The sequence below is a fragment of the Gobio gobio genome (assembly GCF_949357685.1).
Source record: "Gobio gobio genome assembly, chromosome: 8".
NCBI classification, from domain to species: domain Eukaryota; kingdom Metazoa; phylum Chordata; class Actinopteri; order Cypriniformes; family Gobionidae; genus Gobio; species Gobio gobio.
Genome location: NC_137114.1, coordinates 12,886,032 through 12,903,187, shown reverse-complemented (window position 1 = coordinate 12,903,187; position 17,156 = coordinate 12,886,032). Strand labels below are relative to the sequence as shown.

At 41.1% G+C, this 17,156-nt stretch overlaps 1 protein-coding gene across 2 annotated transcripts in view; it reads left to right on the top strand.

The window, feature by feature from the left end:
• The window catches only part of LOC307131026 (uncharacterized protein), a 29,952-nt gene that overhangs the window by 4,269 nt on the left and 8,527 nt on the right, over positions 1–17,156 (top strand). For both annotated transcript variants that reach the window (XM_079824410.1, XM_079824409.1), the window contains one exon: positions 15,620–16,894. In XM_079824410.1, the coding sequence (XP_079680536.1) occupies positions 16,883–16,894 (12 nt within the window). In that variant the 5' untranslated portion in view covers positions 15,620–16,882. The remainder of the gene's footprint in view (positions 1–15,619; positions 16,895–17,156) is intronic.

The window sequence follows — 17,156 nt, the reverse complement described above, 5'->3', positions numbered from 1 at the left end:
ATAAAAAAAAAAAAATCCAGTGATCATAAAGTCAGTTTCCACAAAAATATTAAGCAGCAGAACTGTTATTTTTTTTAATCAACATTGATAATAATGAGAATATTAAAATAAAATAAATAATAAAAAAGTGTACAATAAAGTACAATCAAAACCGTATATTATTATCACAATACACTTGAATAAAGTTAAAGGTGTAATCTGCCGGTTGTCCTGTAGGTGACCTCATAACTCTGTCTTCTTACGATACACTTAGAGATTTACGATTACTCCAGAGCACTCGTAGATCTACGATCATTTTCAAGTGCTACTTAAGTTACGATGCTTTTGGGAAAAAGACCGTAATGTTAAGATCACTCGTACGATCGTTTTTACGATCAACTTAGGCTTACGATGCTTTTGGGAAACGCAGCCCTGGGCAATGGACGAGAAAATGATTACTGCGTCGGGCTGAAACTAGCAAACAACACTTCTGTCGCGTCTGGCATGGCATTGCGCTGGGTGTATAGGGCCCCATGCCACCATTCAATGCTTTCACATTCACGTGAATCGCGGCACAGTACGAGTGTAAACAAACTCAGGTTGTGGGTTCTCAGGTTTGGTACCTCAGTGTGCACCAAGATCTGTATGATAGTTTTCACATTAGCAATATTTCATGCAAACTGTGCCCCATTTTGAACTACACTGCCAGTGTAAAAACACCCTGAGACAACAGAAGAAGAACACATTGTCTCTCACACACACACACACACACACACACAGTAGACTTGTGGTATATAACGGTTATGGTCACTTGGGGCGATGTCAAATAACAGACATTTGTTTCAGCATGTTACAATAATTATATGGCTTGAGTTAGTATAGCCTATTCCCTAATGAATTAAATTTAAATTAAATTTATCATACAGATTTTGGGGCGTGAATGTTTATATGTGTGTAGCCTATACATGCGTGCATGCGGGAGGAGGAGTTGAATTTTTCGAATAATAATCAAATAATTCCCAGCGATCATCGAAAATTATTTTTTGCTTGAAATTCCCATCCCTAATATAGAGAAGAGGACAGGGCCAAGTACTGAACCCTGGGGTACCCCGATGTTGATGTAATATTGCCCCCCTTACATGCATTTACAGACACCCCTCCACTGTAAGATACCCTGATATGTTTATCACATCACTACACAAGTATATATTTGTTTATCATATTCATTTTAAAAAATACTAAAAAAAATAAACCATAAACTTAGTAATACGATTCTTCTTCTGCAACTAATCTTCAACTGATTCCGTCATTTCATTTCAACCAGATTTGACTTTTTTCTCCTCTGTAGATTATACAATGGAGGGAACATTTGCCCTAATGTGAAATACTTTTATGACAAGGACATCTGGATCACTTACACCAGTCCCCTCTCAGGAGCATACTGTGTGAACTGACTGCTATTGTCATGTCATAAATCATGTTAATTTATACCCTCAATATACATGAAGGTAACATTCAATCACAATACAAGCAATGACGAGTGCAACAAGTGCAAATAGTGATAGATGCATGCAAAATAGCAGGATGTTCTGTCCTAGTAGTGTGAATAGTAGTTTGATTATATTTACTGTATACTTAATACTGTAAATCAGTATTTCTGTTACTGACACAGTCACTGTGCCCCCTTACTTTAAAAATCATAAATGGATGCCTTATTGGAACGTTAATTATCTCTATCCTTAAAGCCCACTCCAACACCCTATTGAACCCAGATCCAGATACTGATCAGTATCCAAAGGTCCAGGAAAGGAGCCATGATTTTTTTGGCGTGGTAAAAATGCATGCGTCGCAGTTGATGTGCTAGCCTGTCTGATCAATACACCACATCCAATTTTCTGTGCACGTCAATTAAATATCCTTTTACAAATACTGTCTTCATTTTTATTTAAAATAGGAAATGAATAGAAAAGGATTCAAACTCACTGTCCTTTTGCTGCTCCTTTTACTGCTGGGTTTCTTGTAATTTTGTTAGTTCAACCAGACAGTGGTGGGTGGAATCAGTGTAAATAGCATATTCCATCAAGATGGACAATTTGACAGTTGGCAGATGTTTTTATCTAATGCAACTTTGATTTAAAAGAAAAAAATGGCACTGAATGATTTTTAAATCAGAGAGTAGCATAATCCATTATGAAAGTGTAATATAATATTCATATTAAAGCGATCAGTGGGATGATGTGGAAGATATTTTGGCAACTTGTTCATGTTCTACACGTAGTCAGTACACTCTCAGAAAAAAAGGTACAGTAGAAGTACAATTTTGTTCCTTGGGGAACAAAACGTATAACTGTACCTTTAAAGTACACAATTGGTCCTTAGGGTACAATTAAACCATTGGCAGGCAAGTTCGGTCCTAGAGAGTCACTGTTCTACAGAATTTGGCTCCAGCCCTGAAAGACGTCTATAGAAGCTCTTGTTGAGAATTAACAGAGGTTTAGATTTAACACACTAAAAAAAAAAACACATGTTTTATTGAAAATGTTTGGTCACCGTTATGGTGATCAGAGTCTTGGCTTTTTATGCGTGTTTGTGGTTTTTGTTACAGTGTTAACAAAACACATAATTTTTTCAAATCAAAAGAAGCCATAAACAAAAATTGTCATGAAGAAAAATGTTAGACTAAACTCATCACTGACTAAAAATATTAATAAATATTTAAAAAAACACACAGCCAGAGCTCGCAAAATGTCTTTATCAAACAAACACAATGATTCATCTCTCATCCACCCGCGAGTGATTGGAATGATATTTTTTTATTAACGTTACTTGGCCCGCCCGATTGATGAATATAACTGCCAACCGCACACACACACGCCCTAGTGACCAACGCACATCAAGAAGTAATGAACCAACAACACCACAAATAAAGTATTCTCCAGCCTGTGACAGCATGCTAAGGTATGTTCTGTGAGACACGTACACATAATCCATAGATATCAAACGATCTGTAACAACGCAATACTATCACATATTAAAAACACATTAGTGTGTTGCTTCATTCGTTTATGTAATCTCATCCTGTCTGCAAATCCAGTCTCTTGTTTACAAACGACTCCGAGGTTATATAAACATTCATGCAATGTCATGTGAGCTGGATATTCATTAAAAATAAAGTTCATCCATGCATTCATAATATTGGAATCCGAATGCTTAAAAATCTGAATCCAAAAAGCTTATGTGGCATGTTTACTGCTTAGAAATTTGATGCTGTTTAGCTCTATGCTGCTCTTAGCTGTCATGTTAGTGGCACGAGTCGGTGGGCGGGGCTACAGAATCAGGCATTGTTCTTCTTCTGTTGAGGCGGTGCTTCACTACTCTCTGATGTCATAGCCGGGCACATTCTGAAATCGATCGTTTGCTGGGCCTGGTGTCAATAAAAGCTTTTCTTTGACTAACAAGGAAGTTTTCAGCTCTGAAACTCACAGGATATTCTTATATTACCATGACCTTTTATATATCAAAAGCTCAAGGGAAAGAGGATTTCTCAATTCATCCCCCTATAACGTATCCACTGACGAGGCAAGTTGAGAACCCAAGTGCAGCTTTTAATCAAAATATCAAAACATAAAACAAAGACATGGCAATACTAGAAACAAAAACTTGGCTTGGCTAAGCATAACTCTCACCTACACAGCAGGTTACGACATCAATAACAGAACAGGACACACGGCAAACATGAGGGCTTAAATACACAGACTAATGACAAGACAAGTGACACCTGTGAACAGTGATGAGACAATTAACCAATGACAGAACACAACAAGATCACATGAGGGCATGGGAATCACGTGACAAAACCAGGAAGCAAGACAGTGAACATGACACTCAAACATAACATGAACATAATCAACTTAAAACATGAACAAGGAACAATGAACATGAACCAACACCAAAACACCCTATGACACACCCCTTTAAGAAAGTCACACATTCATATGTTAATATAATTCTTAAGTGGAATGGTTGCAAACAGATTTGGTTACGATTGGCAGGATTAGATGAACCCACTCCAGCTAAACCTTTGTTCATAAGCCCATTTATAATTATTACAAAAACATTAATAATAATAATAATTTGTTACATTTATATAACGCTTTTCTAGGTACTGAAAGCGCTTTACATATAGAATGAGGGAATCTCCTCAACCACCACCAATGTGCAGCACCACCTGGATGATGCGACGGCAGCCATATTGCGCCAGAACGCCCACCACACACCAGCTGATTGGTGGAGAGGAGACAGTGATCAAGCCAATCAGTATATGAGGATGATTAGGAGCATGCCAATACCTGGCCAAATATTTAAACCATTAATTAGTTCCCAGACTACTTTTTCAGGTTTTAGTTTTGTGAGCTACTTTCACACGCATCCCAGTATTCCACTCCTCTGTCATAATCAGCCATTTCAATATACAGATACACAAGTTGACAGTCGGTAAGTCAGTCCTGCTGAGAGCGGCCCCTTTGTTTTGACAACTCCACTGAGGCCTAGTGTTCCCTTACAACCAAACACACACCGGTCTATCGGCGGCCAAATGTCAGCCCGCTGACTTCCAGACATCCAGCAGAGGATCGGGTTCACCTTTCACTACGTTGCCCATTAGCCAGGAATAGATCCGTCTAGAGCAACGCCATATGATCTCTTGTTACCTTAAACAATAGTGGCGATAAAGACATGAGGTGTGTGTTGAGAACTAAATATAACAACATGTAAAGTTATACGGGTACTGTCACTAATGCACCGCTTACAAATACATGCCCATGGGATGCCCAAAAATATCTTAATAAATTCATAATTTATTTACAATTAAAAAAATATATATTATATATCATTTTGAACAGTTATCTCGCTTTCAAAAGTTACATATGTTTTCATGTTATTTTCTGGTCTTATTTGGTGACAATATTAAGAAATTTTATGTGATGTGTCTGTATGAATATAGACCAACAGCTGCTTTTTGAACCAACACAAATGAGGTAGTGAGGTACCAAAACACGCAGAATGGACAGACCTTTGCCAAGTGGAGATGAAATATAGATTCAAAAACAGGTTCAAAAACATCTAATGTCCTATTTAACTATTTCACATGTTGTTATTCATTTAAAATGTGTTGGTCATTTTACAATTTTTGGTCTTCTGAAGACATGTTATTTGTTTATTGACCCTGTCCCACAGAAGAAGAATGGCTTTTGGGGTTTTGACGTTTACTATAGGAATCACTGTAAATAAATAATAACATTTTTTACAAAAAAAGACTGTAATTTTAAGGTAGGGTGGTAGCCAAAGAGCACAGAGAAGACTCAGGAGTAGAAAAAAACAAAAACAGTATTTATTTAAATAAACAAAATGCAGAGGAGATTGCTGGAGAGTTAATAACAGGAACTTGGGAGATTGCATACCAGACATGAACACCTACAAGGATTAACTGGGGTTAATCACAGGGCTTTAAATGCACAAGGCAAACAAAGGAAACTAAAAGAGACAAAGTTAAAACTAATTAATAACTAAGGCAATAGTTACTAGAGAGTAATCCGTGACTAAACTAAAAGGAAATACAAGAAACAGAAACGCAAGAAACAGAATGACAACTTAACTAACTCTTACATAAGCCTGATGGAGCCAAAGGCTGAACCAGGATGATGAAGGACCAAGGCAAAGCCGGATGATCGAGGGAGCCCAGTGGAGCCTGAGGGAATGACAGGCCAAGGCGGAGTCGATAGACTAACAGGCCAAGGCGGAGTCGATGGACTAACAGGCCAAGGCGGAGTCGATAGACTAACAGGCCAAGGCGGAGTCGATGGACTAACAGGCCGAGGTGGAGTCGATGGACTAACAGGCCGAGGTGGAGTCATGGGCCCATAGGCCTGAGGTGCAGCCAGGGAATCCGCTTCACAAGGCCAAGCTGGTGTTAGAAAGGCCCAACGTGGAGCGAAAGAGCTGGAGGGAGCCAGCATAGAGGGAGGAGCCCGTGCTTGTGCCTTCCACCACTGAGGACTCGGTTGGACTCCCACCCTCAGGGGCGTCTGAGGTGTCCCAGGCCGCCATGAACATTGGGCTGGAGTGCAATCATCTGCCCTATTCTGAGCATTCACGGCTGGTTTATTGGTATCTGGGCTTGAAACGCATGTCACAGCCATGCCTGGCCCCAGTGCCTTTCCTCCTGGAAGTGCAGGAAAAGCTGACAAAGTTGTGGACGGCCCCTTTCCCGGTCCTGCTTTACAATCTCATCAACCCTCATTACCCTCAATGGTGGGATGGCCTGGCATACGAATGTTGCACAGGCATTTATGCCCACGAAACACTGCCTCCTCCTGGGATCATCCCAGACACCCATCCAGGGCCTGCAAATTCACTTAATCTCTAACAGTGAAGGCTTACAGTGCTGCTGGACAGGCCGCCCCCGCCCTGCATGCCATGACCATCCAGCAGGTTCATCAGGCCAAAGCTCTAAAATAGCTGCACAAGGATAGTTCTGAGCTGGGATTTGTGCAGGAATGGCACTTGGGACCGACTTCATTCTCCAAGTGATGAAAGTTACGGTGCAGGATCTCGGACAGGCGATGTCCACCATGGTGGTCCAGGAGCACCATATCTGGCTTAACCTTGCTGAGTTGCGGGAGGCCACCAAAGTCCACTTTCTTGACACCTCAATCTCGCAAGGTGGCCTCTTCGGTGACACTTTCGAGAACCCAGCAGTTATCGGCAGTCCAGAAGCAGACAGTGGTGATTAAACACATCCTCCCTACCTCCACTGCCACCTACAGGCCGCCGAGGTCATCGTCGACGATGGTCTCCGTCTGCGGCTGGCACATCATGATGCAGCTTGCTCGTCAGGTGAGCGTTAAGAACCACAAGAACGCTTCGAAACATCCCTGAGACGGGTGACCTAGAGGTGAGGGGAACTGCTCTTTCCCAGGAGGCAGTGAATGCACCATTCCTTACCTCAGTGGAGGGTCGGGTGGAGAATCTTTGTTTTTTTTTCTTCTTTTTGTTTTGACACTCCCCCAAGTGGCAGCAGTATCCTTATTTTCATAGAAAGAGCAAATTCCTCATTCTCTGGGTCACATAGCTCACAGCCTGGTCATAATGGACGCAGACTTACCGCCTCCTCATGTTTGGACGTGACTCACACAAAGCCCTGCAATGGTGAGTGTGGTGCGTTCAGAGGACGCGCAGCTTCCTCAACCATCAGACCCCAGAGCAAGGTAGGTGTTCCAGTACACCTACAGCCACAAGATCGGGATATGTGGCTTCCCGGCATGATGGCCAACGTTCCACTTCATCGCCCCATCACAAGTATGTCAAAAAAGATTGTTCATCTAGTGCCGCTCATGCAGAGTTTGGAGTCCTGGTTAGCACTTCCCAAACCCATCACGCTGACTCATCAGGAAAGTCAGACTCAGCTACGCAATTCAGTTCACCAGGCACTTACCCAGGCGTTCTCTTTACCTTGGTGGCAGACAAAGAGCCCGACATCTGCACCTCCAGAACCTGGTAACACGGTTCAGCTGTTGTGCCGCTTTCCCCTGGGGGACTCCTAGTTTCAGTCATTGACACCACATCGAAGGGACTGACAAGTAGAGAGAGTTTTGGTTAATATTGTAACCTCCGTTTCCTGATCGAGGGAACGAGACAGTGTCCTTCCTGCCACAGCGCTGAACTGCCCGCTGAAATGGCCAGGACACTGTCTCGGCTCCTTAGCACCAACCTGAATAAGTGATGCACGCTATCTCACTTTTATACCTGTATGTCCAGGGGAGTGACATGCAAATTCCATTGACTTGATTCCAAGTATCAGAGGTGTTTAGGGCTCCCAAGTGCGACCCCTAGTGTTAGTTATCGACGGAGGTTACAATAGTAACGAGACATTCTCTTATCACTTTTAGGTCAGTTCTTCTGTAAGGTGGGGTGGTAGCTAAAGTGCACGAAGAAGACTCAGGAGTAGAAAAACAAAAACAGTATTTATTTAAATAAACAAAACACACAGGAGAGCAGGAGATCGCTGGAGATTAAATAACAGAAATTAATTGTTTTGTAATTTACAATTACAATATGTTTGTTTGCAATTTTGCATTATTTTAGTGTCATGTGTGTTAGCCTGATGATGTGTTTTCTTTTTTTGTATGACCCTGTGCACAGTCTGAAGCTCTGCCCTCCGGGAGCACCAGGGGCCGGTTGCATAAACCGCTAAGACTAGTCTTACAAGTTAGACATACATTTTTTTTCTTTAAGACTGTTCATAATTTTTTTAAATCAGTTACATAAAAACATAGACTGGCCTAATTTGATATGAAAAGTAAGACTGAATGCCACTTGCCTAACTGCTAGTGGCTCATACTAGATCTTAAGACACTGTCTTAACATAATGGCTTAGTTTATGCAACTGGCCCCTGCTCATTTGCATTTAAAGGGACATGCACAAAAACGGCGTGTTTTTGCTCACCCTCAAAAAGTGACGATTTTAACATGCTATAAAGAATGATCTTTGGGGTATTTTGACCTAACCTTCACATACACACTCTGGGGACATCAGAGACTTATTTTACATAAAAAGGGGCATAATAGGACCCCTTTAAAACAGTATAGGTATCCCAGTATGCCATGCCATAATAACTGAACCATTGTCACCGTATTCTGAATGCTGAATTTCTGGTGATCAAATTCTCAATTGATCAAATTTTTAATTTTTAATTTAATCTTTGATTAAATATTAGTATGTACTCTACAATACTCTACAATAAATAAATTCACATTATAGCACTTTTTAATTTACTACCACATTTATCACATTCCACCATTATAATACAGGTAACATATGCCTTTTGTGAAACTTTAGTTTGATTATATCTGACTTGATTAAACTGTAAAATGTATTTCAATCAGGTAATGACTTAACATTTAAACTCACACATAAAGGCCTCCCGTGTGAATCAGGGCCTTTCTTCATGTGAGGCAATAGAGGTACCCACTAAGCCATTATGTCCCACTGATTCCAAATATTAGAAATGCCATGACAACGTAATCACACTGGCATTGGGTCTCATGTAATAATAAAGCATTTTCTAATCTTTGATACGAACATAGGTCAGGCGAGCTTTGTATTGGCTCAGAGTACTTGGAATACGTTTTGGAGTGCATAAATCATACTTTTTTAAAAGATTGTTATATGGAAATGGTGCATAAAGAACTTATTGAGCCACATGAGGGTACATTTTGGGGTGAACTATTCCTTTAAGTCTTGCAGACGTGCTGTCTCTATCAGAGCGGAGTTTGTGCTTGTAGGAGAGAGATGACCTTTGGGACAAGGGCAGATTGACTGAGCCTGACAGGACGGAGACAGTCTGTAACATTATTGAGCTAAAAGTCAGCTCAAAGTCTACTGTGATAAGATCATTTAATTGAGAAGGGTCTCTAAAATCGGACTTTGTCCTTTCATGAATAGGGAATAGGCATTTCATTAGAATAATTGGGAATATTGTTTTCAGTTAAAGGTGAAGTGTGTAATTTCTTTGCCACTGGAGGCACCAAAAAGGACTGCAAAAATATCTTGATTTTTACATTTTCTTAAGAAAACGTGAACATGCAGAATGCTAGGTTGATGCTATGGCAAAAATACATTCTTGTCCCAAGGCCATGTGATTTGAGCTATCAATAGTCATGCATATAGTTTATAATATTTTAGTTAGGGGTTTGTTCAAATAAGCAATACTGTATAATAGTGATGCTTGCCATAACAAACACCACTAATGATAGTTTTCAAATATATATACACATCACATTCTTTGAATGTGCACAATTGTGAATGCGATTTGATGTGTACTGCAACAGGAAAGATTTTTAGTGAGTAACAGCTTAAATGTTTTCACACAAAGTTATTTATGGTTTTACAATAGTTGAAAATAGTGCACAAGTCTTATAGATTTTGTGTGTGTGTGTGTGTGTGTGTGTGTGTGTGTGTGTGTGTTTTGTATTTTAAAGACACCTTTGTATCACCTTTGCTGTATAGAAAACAACAACCTTGACGTTTGCGACATAGATAAATTAAGTTAGTTTGTATTTTTATATACATTGTTAAAATACGACCAAGATGGCGGCGCGAGTAGATCGCGAGGCTCAGCGTCTCTCCAGATTCTGCAATTTTGCGGTATTTTTCTTGTTCATCTCGGGTCTGTTCGTACAGAACAGTTGTGCTTTTACATCGTACACCCGTTGTGAGCTTTTGGATATTGGTTTGTGAATTTCCGACAGTTTTATGGACAATCTTCAACTCCTTCCTGAGATCGCTAGGACGCCCGAGGCGATGCGCTCTGCCCGGCCGGGCGGAAGTGCTAGAAGGCGGCGCTGTGATCGTAAACAAAGGCGGGGTAAGCGTGGAGGTCTAAGAGCTAAGCTAAGGCTAACTCCTTACCGGCTCTCTTTACCCAGCATTTTCCTTGCCAATGTACAATCGCTAGTGAACAAAATGGAGGAGATTCGACTCAGCATTACACACAGTAAGAAACTTTTGAACTGTAACGTCCTAATCTTCACTGAAACCTGGTTAAACAGCGGAATACCGGACACCGCTATTGAGCTAGCGGGACGCCACACACTCCGGGCGGATAGAACACTAGATGGCTCCGGGAAGAGCAGAGGGGGTGGATTGTGCATTTATATTAACAAAGCTTGGTGCACAAACTCTGCTATTGTTGGGAGTCATTGTTCAGCTAACCTGGAGTTTCTCATGGTTAAATGTAGACCGTTTTATCTACCGCGGGAGTTCACCTCCACTATTATCACTGCAGCCTATATTCCCCCGGATGCTGATGCCAAGCTTGCTATGAAAGAACTTCACGCAGCCATCAGTAAACAACAGACTGATCACCCGGAAGCTGCGTTTATAGTTGCAGGTGACTTTAATCATTCAAACCTAAAGTCAGTGCTACCCAAGTTTCACCAGCATGTTTCCTGCCACACCAGAGGAAACAAAACCTTAGACCATGTTTACACAAACATGGCTGGCGCTTACGTTGCGACACCCCTCCCCCACCTGGGACAGTCAGACCACCTCTCTTTGTTTCTATCACCCAAATATTCACCCCTCATCAACCGTGTGAAGCCATCAGTAAAGACCATCAAGGTGTGGCCTGCGGGGGCAGACTCCACACTCCAGGAAAGGTTTCTAAACACAGACTGGAGTATGTTTGCTTCTCAAGCCACCAGTGGCGCTCACACGGACATTGACTCATTCACTTCCTCTGTATTGGATCATATCAATACCACCATTGACAGTGTTACAACCCAGAAACAGATCACCACATACCCTAATCAGAAGCCTTGGATGAACAGGGAAGTTCGACTCCTGCTGAAGTCACGCAATACTGCCTTCAGATCAGGTGATGCACAAGCCTACAGTACATCCAGAGCTAACCTGAAGAGGGGCATCAAAAAGGCCAAGCACTGCTACAAGCTAAAGATAGAGGGTCACTTTTCCAATTCTGACCCTCGACGCATGTGGCAGGGCATCCAGGCCATCAGTGACTACAAACCCACCCACTCCACCCCCGCAGCCACTGATGTCAACTTCCTGAACGAGCTAAATTACTTTTATGCTCGTTTTGAAAGAGACAACAGAGAAACTGCCACCAAGCTCAAACCCTCAGCTGACCACCCACCAATCACACTCTCCTCCACAGATGTCTGCAAGGCACTGAGCCGGATCAGCGCACACAAGGCTGCTGGACCAGACAACATCCCTGGACGTGTGCTCAGGGCATGTGCGGAGCAGCTCGCTGGGGTTTTTACAGACATTTTCAACCTGTCTCTTGCCCAAGCAGCTGTACCATCATGCTTTAAACGCACTTCCATTGTGCCAGTGCCAAAACACTCTAACCCGAGGTGCCCTAATGACTACCGCCCTGTAGCACTCACACCCATCGTCATGAAGTGCTTTGAGCGGCTGGTCCTGGAACACCTAAAAGACTCTCTACCATCCACATTGGACTCACACCAGTTTGCCTACCGCAGCAATAGGAGCACAGAGGATGCCGTTTCCATGGCACTGCACTCTCTGCTCACCCATCTGGACCATAAGAACACGTATGCACGCATGCTGTTTGTTGACTTCAGCTCAGCATTCAACACTGTCATCCCATCCAAGTTAATAGCCAAACTTGGAGACCTGGGCATCAACACTTCAATGTGTAACTGGATTTTGGACTTCCTAACTGACAGACCCCAGAATGTTCGTTCAGGATTCACCTGCTCCACATCCATCACACTCAACACTGGTGTACCACAGGTCTGTGTGCTAAGCCCGTTTCTCTACTCCCTCTTCACCGCCGACTGCAAGCCTGTGTATGGATCTAATTCCATCGTCAAGTTTGCGGACGACACAACGGTGATTGGTCTCATCAGCAACAACGATGAGACTGCCTACAGGGAGGAGATCCAGCACCTGGCCACATGGTGCGCTGATAATAACCTGCTCCTCAACACCACCAAAACAAAGGAGCTCATCGTGGACTTCAGGAAGGAGTCAAGAGGCACACACGACACCATCCACATCAATGGAATGGCTGTAGAGCGTGTCTCCAGTTTCAAGTTCCTGGGGATCCACATCTCGGCGGACATGTCGTGGACGACCAACACCTCCAGCCTGGTCAAGAAGGCTCACCAGCGCCTCTTCTTCCTGAGGACACTGAGGAAGAATCAGCTCTCCTCGGCCATCCTGGTGAACTTCTACCGCTGCGCAATAGAAAGCATCCTGACCAACTGTGTGGCAGTGTGGTATGGGAGCTGCTCTGTTGCGGAGCGCAAGGCACTGCAGCGGGTGGTGAAAACTGCCCAGCGCATCACAGGGACTCCACTGCCTGCCATCGAGCACATCCAGAGGAAACGCTGCCTGCATCGAGCTCGCAGCATCCTCAAGGACTCCTCTCACCCAGCCCACAGACTGTTTGCTCTCCTGCCCTCCGGCAGGCGTTTCAGGTTCCACCGGACCAGGACCAGCAGACTAAAGAACAGTTTTTTCCCCAGAGCTGTCTCTTTACTGAACTCAAACCCCCGTTGATCCACTTCCCTCATAAACTGCGAACTCTCCTACCTCACATCTTCCTTCACTTTGTTATTTGCACTACCGACTGTTTATCACAGTAACAACTGTTTACATATGCATCTTGCACTGCCATATCTTAACTGGATTATGCTCATTTGCACTGCCGACTGTATTTATAGTACCAATGTTTACATTTGCATTTTGCACTGTACTTCTAACTGTAATATGCAACCACTTTCCACTGCACTTTACACTTTTTTTTTTTCCGGATAGCTCTGTCCATAATTTATTGCACTACCCTAATCCACTGCTATTCCTCATATTAGCCTAGCATATTATTGTATACCTCTATCTGTAAAATTCTGTTTATAGTAATAGCCATCTGTATATTGTATTCATAGTACATATTCACCTGTAAATTCTGTTTATAGTAATAGCCATCTGTATATTTATTCACTGTACATATTCACCTGTAAATTCAGTTCTGTTTATAGTAATAACGTCTCTCTATTTATACATATTTATACATATTCAGTACATATCCATGTCCTGCACTTACGCATCCATTGTATATCCTGCACTTGCTGCTATTGCACTTCTGGTTAGACCTAAACTGCATTTCGTTGCCTTGTACTTGTACTTGTGTAATGACAATAAAGTTGAATCTAATCTAATCTAATCTAATATACAGTGTAATTTTAGTATCATTGAGATACTTATTTAGTTTTTAATTAACATTTTGAATACATTTGTATTTTTATATTTTCCGTTTTCATTTTAATTTTAGTGAAAAATTGGGTAATTTTTATTAGTTTTTTGTAAATATTTAATATTTCATTTTAGTACATCAAGTACAAGATTTTTATATTTTATTTCAGTTAATGAAAATGTTTTTTTTAATGGTTTTAATTAACTATAATAACCCTGACGGTATAGCAATGATTTTTAACGAGTGAGTTCATTTGTATTACATTCAATTCCTAGTTCTATCTGATATTTACACATAATTACAATATTCTTGAATGCATCCAGGCACTTTCCCTACATTCTGAAGACGTACAATGAACCAGCCAGTCAATCTACCACTCTCAGCCTCTGTAATGTCTGTTCTCCGCACACATGCCGTCTATTCTTCTCAGGTTCTTCCCCGATGTGACCTGCCACAGTAAAACAAGCATCACACACCCGTGGCAACGACCACCATCCTCAAACACCCCAGCCCCTCGCCTCCCACTGGCCACTCGCTGCGCTGCTGTATGACACGACAGCCCCACCCTTCCACTGCAACCGCTGCTCGTCTGCCATTGGCTGGCCGTAAGGCATGGGGTAGAATATATGTGGCCAACCTTGAAGTACTAAACTAGGGCACTGAGAGGGTTAGAATGCTAGAATGAGGGGAGGAGAGAGAGAGAAATGTTGAGGGAGTGGTGGGAAGGCGGGGTTGGGGGGACGAGAACAGAACAGGGCTGTGTGCTTTGTGTTTTTCCCAGTTTTAGCACACAGCACACTTTAGCAACATTACAGGGCAATAACTGAATCACTGTGAATACAAAAACATTGTTATACTGATACAAAAAAAATTATTATATATATATATATATATATATATATATATATATATATATATATATATATATATATATATATATATATATATATATATATATATATATATATATATATATATACACGTATATATTGTAGTGAATTCAATGTAAAATGATCTTAAATATCCCAAAAGGGGTTCGCGAGAAAACTGCAGGGGGTTTGTGAGCTAATGATTAATTATATCAAATGTAAAATTTAAATAAATATCTAGGGCTGCCCACTAATCATGATTCACCTTTTGAGAGCATTATGTGTGCTAATGTTTACTTTATTTACTTATTCACATAATTTCCAACATTGCATTAAAATTCTAATACATTTGCAGCATTTCACCAGTAATCTGCCAAATTAAAAGTTTGAGGATTTAAAATCTCGATAGTTTGAACTTTTGGAAGTGAAGAATTTAAGACATAAATATGAGCATTTTAACTTGCAATGAAAAATAAAATCGTCATTATAATTAACAACAAAAAAAAATCAATTTTACGATGTGATTGTAATTTACAATAGTATTATTATTTAATATTTAATAAAAAAAAGATGATGATTAATAAATGATGCGTCTAAGGGGTTTGTCCAACAAAAAAGTATGAGAACCCCTGGTTTAGTAAAATAATACAAAATATTGTAACCCGAATAATTAAACTATTAAACTGCATACATTGCAAGTACAGTGTGGGATACAGTATTTTAGTGTATGTGGTGTTAAAGGCTGTATATTACCAAGACGGTTCACTCCGTAAACACTGTAAAGCTGCTTTGAAACAATCTGCATTGTTAAAAGCGCTATATAAATAAAGTTGACTTGCTCCGCTTGCCACATCAGATGAAACCGCCATAGCAGCGTATTCTTAGACTGGGTAAACCCAGCCTGATCTGCAACTCAGTCTGGAAACCTGTACATTCATTTCTACTGCTTCTGTTCTCCTTTTGCAGGAACCAATCACAGACTGGCTTATCCACCTGGCGCGCAATTGGCGGGTTTAACACGATGGCGGATAGAGAAGTGATGGGTCGTTGCCCGTTGATGCTGTTGATGACTCTGTATGCAATTGGATAGTCCTTCAATCTCTCCGACAGCGAGTTACACACAAACCCGCCTCCCCTCACTCACTCGTGAATATTGTTGGTGTTACAGGGCTTGAATTTCGGTGTGGGATTGCGCATATTGCGCATAATTTTACTAATTCCTGCAGATTTTGTGCTCACACCCAAACTGTGTGCACATAAAGCCGCCTCTTTGTACTAAATAGAGCTTTTATTTGCTGCTTATTGCACTTGAACAGTCAAATACACACAAAATAATGTCAAAATGCCGGTCTTGGCAAGTATTCACGTAAACACAGTCAGATTTGTTTTGAGTGAACGTAAACAGTTGAGAAAGAAAACGCATGTGTGACAGTATAATGGATCAGTGCGTCAGGTCTTAAAGTGACAGCAGCCTAATAAACCTGCTGCCTCATTATGAGATAATATTAAAAATATTGACATTCCTTATGGTATCCATGTCAAAATTGTGGCCAGAGTGGGTTGTAACTTTGGAAAAGCACAAGCCACAGTGGCTGGTGAGCAAAAAAGTGAATGTCAAGCCCTGGACAGGTTGCTGGATTCAAATGTGGCTTGATGCTTCCCCACCTCCTTACACAGTCCTATGGAAGTAAAATAATGCCAAATGTTTTTGAAATAAAAAAGCCTGTTGAATTGCACTACTTGAAAAAAAATATGCATTGCATTAACCATGATTGCATTTTAATGCATTGTATTTTTAGGGCTTGCATTTATATGGGCTGAAATTCAACATGGTTGTATATTTAAGCTGTGAATATTTCAATTCAAAACATTTCAAACACATTTTCATTAATAAAAATTCAATAATCCATATTCTCCTTTCATATTTCACTTCCAAAATATTCAAACTGTTTAAAAATACAACCTATAATATTCAACAGGCAATTTTCGGTCCGTTTTATTTCGCTTTACAAATTCGCTCCACAATTCAGTGGTTCAAATTCGACGGCAAATTCGATGGCAAATTCGACATTGAATCAGGGACTGGAGGAAAAGCAATAGACTACCGATGCATTATATCTATCTGCTGTTAGTCGCCCTCACCAGTAGGTGGTGCAAGCGCAACGCGTGTTGACAACATCAAAGCAACAGACAGAGACGAGAAACTTTCATAAAACATCATTTGCTGAAATGGACCGAGCGGTGAGTACGAGTTATTATGAGTGTATATATAGTATATAACTTACATGTTGAAAAGGCTGATTAAGACACAAATCATCACACGAGCGTTTACTCAAGTGTCTTATGATACAACTTTTTACAGCGTTCAAAAGGAAGGTGATTTTTCTGATTAATCCAGAATTCCCTCGCTTTTAGCATTGATATAGGCCTAAATACTTTGCAGTCACGTCACTAACATGGATACCTGGCGCGGCAACAAACGCTGACAAAATGTGGTTATTGT